The sequence below is a fragment of the Buceros rhinoceros genome, unplaced genomic scaffold (genome assembly GCF_000710305.1).
Source record: "Buceros rhinoceros silvestris isolate BGI_N320 unplaced genomic scaffold, ASM71030v1 scaffold13492, whole genome shotgun sequence".
Lineage (NCBI taxonomy): Eukaryota > Metazoa > Chordata > Aves > Bucerotiformes > Bucerotidae > Buceros > Buceros rhinoceros.
Genome location: NW_010399544.1, coordinates 1,468 through 4,094, shown reverse-complemented (window position 1 = coordinate 4,094; position 2,627 = coordinate 1,468). Strand labels below are relative to the sequence as shown.

Sequence of the window (2,627 nt, the reverse complement as noted above, 5' to 3'; positions counted from 1 at the left end):
CAAAGAGATGACACAGTTAAAAAAAACCCAAACCAAACAACTCTGGGGTTTTTTGGTTTTTTTTTTTTTTTTTGAGCATGCAGAGCACAGTCCAGAAGTGGCTAAACATGGGGCTTCCAGTTTCTCCTGCCCAGTCACACTGACTGCTGCATCTCTCATGATCTGGTTTTTTCTGTGGGTTTGACACCTGCAGTTTTCTCTCTTGGCAGGTTTAAACTGGATCCTTCCGTGAATCTCACCACCATCCTAGAAAGATGCCCAGCTCAGCTGACAGGAGCAGACATCTATGCCCTATGCTCAGATGCCATGATGAGCGCTGTCAAACGCAAGGTGGAATGGATCGAGGAAGGTAGGAGCCCAGTCCCTGCCTGTTTAGGCAGCCCAGCACAGTGGCAGAGAGGAGAGTTACCACTACCAGTAACTGGACTGGGAGAGAAGAGCCTCAACAGCTTTGGGACCAGCTCTGAATGCTAGGCTCTGGGTTACTGGCAGTCAGGGAGTTTCAGCAGATGTGATCATCTGCACCTCCAATGCTTGGCCCCAGGGAGGAGGAGACAAAGGTTTTCTTTCCAGTCTCTGGTGGCTGGAGAGATAGATAGATATCTGTTCGATATTGCCAGCCGCCCCTGCGCTTGGCTCTCAGCCTTTTCCTATTCTCTTTGTCATGCAGGGCTGGACACAGAGAGCTCTGCTCTGATCCTGACGATGGAAGACTTCCTGCAGGCTGCTACGAGGTTGCAGCTCTCAGTCTCTGAGCAGGAGCTGCTCAGGTACAGACTCATCCAGCAGAAGTTTGCTGCCTGCTGATGCTCAGCAGAGCTGGAACTGGAGGAGTGATGGAGACAGCGTGTTAAGGGGTGTGAGGGAACAGGCACAACAGGCACCTACCACTTCTCTGATGTCTCCTGGGCCCCTTTCTTTCCAGCTTGGGTGGAAAAGGTGGCTGTGCAGTTCCTTGAGCCAAAGCCTCGTGGCAGCCCTGCTCTGCTCAGCCAAGCTGGTGGTGGGTTTTGTTATGGTCCCCCACATCTTGGGGAGCACTTTGTGGCTGCTGGGAGCATACTGGGGTGAATTCCCCACAGGGAGGAAGCTGAGTCTTGTGATTGTGGGCAATGTAGGAGTGTCTCCATGGGTGACAGAGCATTGGTGGGGTAGCAAAGCCCAGACTGCACCCAGTTTGGCAGCAAGAGCACGGCTGGAGGCTGTTGCTTATTGGGGTGTCAGCCCCCAGTGAGGAGTGCTGGCCAGAGGGCAGCAGGACACAGGGTACTACTGCTGCAGCTGGCTTGGGCTTGACATGGTCTCTCTAAATAAATACAGGGTTTTGGTACTTGGTATTCACTGCCTGGCCTCAGGTCCTTGCTTGTGGATGGTGTCTGTGGGCTCAGGACGGTCCCTGCGAGCCCCTGGGTGTCCTGGTTGTTGCAGAGAAACCATTGTGCTGCAGGTAGAGGGTGGAGCACACCTGTGAACTGGGCTTGGGTCGCTCTCATCTGGAAAAGGTAACCAGAATGACCAGAGCCCATGGAGGATGAGGAGAGGATGAGGGAGTAGGGTTTGCTTAGCTGGGAGCTGAGCTGCTTCTGAAGAGTGAGCACAGTTCTCCCTGGAGGTCCTGGGTGACAGGAGAAGAGGCTATGAGTCAAGTGGCAGCAAAAGAAAGTCCCACTGTCTACCAGGAAAACTTGTCACAGGAAGAGAGAAGGCTCTAGCCTTGGAAATACTCAGCCCTTGGCTGGAGCAGCCCAGAGCTGCTCTGTCTGCACTAACTTGTGTGGAGCACCAGTCGGCCCAGACATCCTGAAGTCTTGCCTCACCTTCCTGTGCAGCCTCACAGCAGCTGTCAGCACCATCACGTGTGCCTTCCCAGCCTTGGCCAAAGATGCCACGTAGATCCGCCTTGGCGAGCTGTGCGTGCAGCCATCTGGCTGGCAACTGCCACTGCCACATCCCTGCAGCTGCTGCTGCAGCTCCTGGGCAGCCCCACACTAAGCCAGGGGTCTGTGGACACCCCACCCCAAGGGGTCGTTGCTGCCAGGCTTTGCTCTGCTTACTGCCTGCACGGGGATTGTGGATGGTCATGTCCCTGAACCAAGCGTGGCTGTCACGGACCAGCTCCCCACTGCCACTGAGCTACTCCCTGAAAGGCCGGTTCTCCAGCAGCTGCAGGCGTTTTTGTGCGTGCAGAGCCAGCTGGTGTGTGCCTTGAGCCCCGTTGCTCCAGATCTGGCATCGCGGCATGTTCAGGCAGAGCTGGTCCTGACAGAAATCTGCTGCTGGATCTGGCTACCACCAGAGCGGACAAGGAGGGAGCTGCAGCTACAGCAGAAGCACTGGTGGTGCCTCCCCATGCTGGGACCGCTGGTGGGTATCGGATGGTGGGTACTCCTTGATGGGACTGAGAAAAACAGTTACAGTACACCCCTGTGGACGATGCAACCCACCCAGGAGCCAGCCCATCCTTGATTCCACTTGAACAGGAGCCCCACACCACAGGCAGGACTGGCACCGCAGCCAGGGGCTTGGCTGGGAGGGGGGTGAAGCTGGGCCTGCACCCACCCCATGGTCGCCCCAGGCTGGGAACTTACTCCCCTGAGAGTCCTTGACGGGGCGGTGGCCGTCCCCTT

The 2,627-nt window shown here is 56.3% G+C and overlaps 1 protein-coding gene across 1 annotated transcript in view; it reads left to right on the top strand.

The window, feature by feature from the left end:
* Positions 1-807, top strand: part of PEX6 (peroxisomal biogenesis factor 6) — a gene marked incomplete at its 5' end in the record, with an annotated part of 14,804 nt that extends 13,997 nt beyond the window's left edge. Inside the window, 2 exons of the mRNA XM_010131525.1 lie at positions 210-349; positions 671-807. Coding sequence (XP_010129827.1) covers positions 210-349; positions 671-807 — 277 coding nt within the window. The remainder of the gene's footprint in view (positions 1-209; positions 350-670) is intronic.
* Positions 808-2,627: the final 1,820 nt, after the last annotated feature.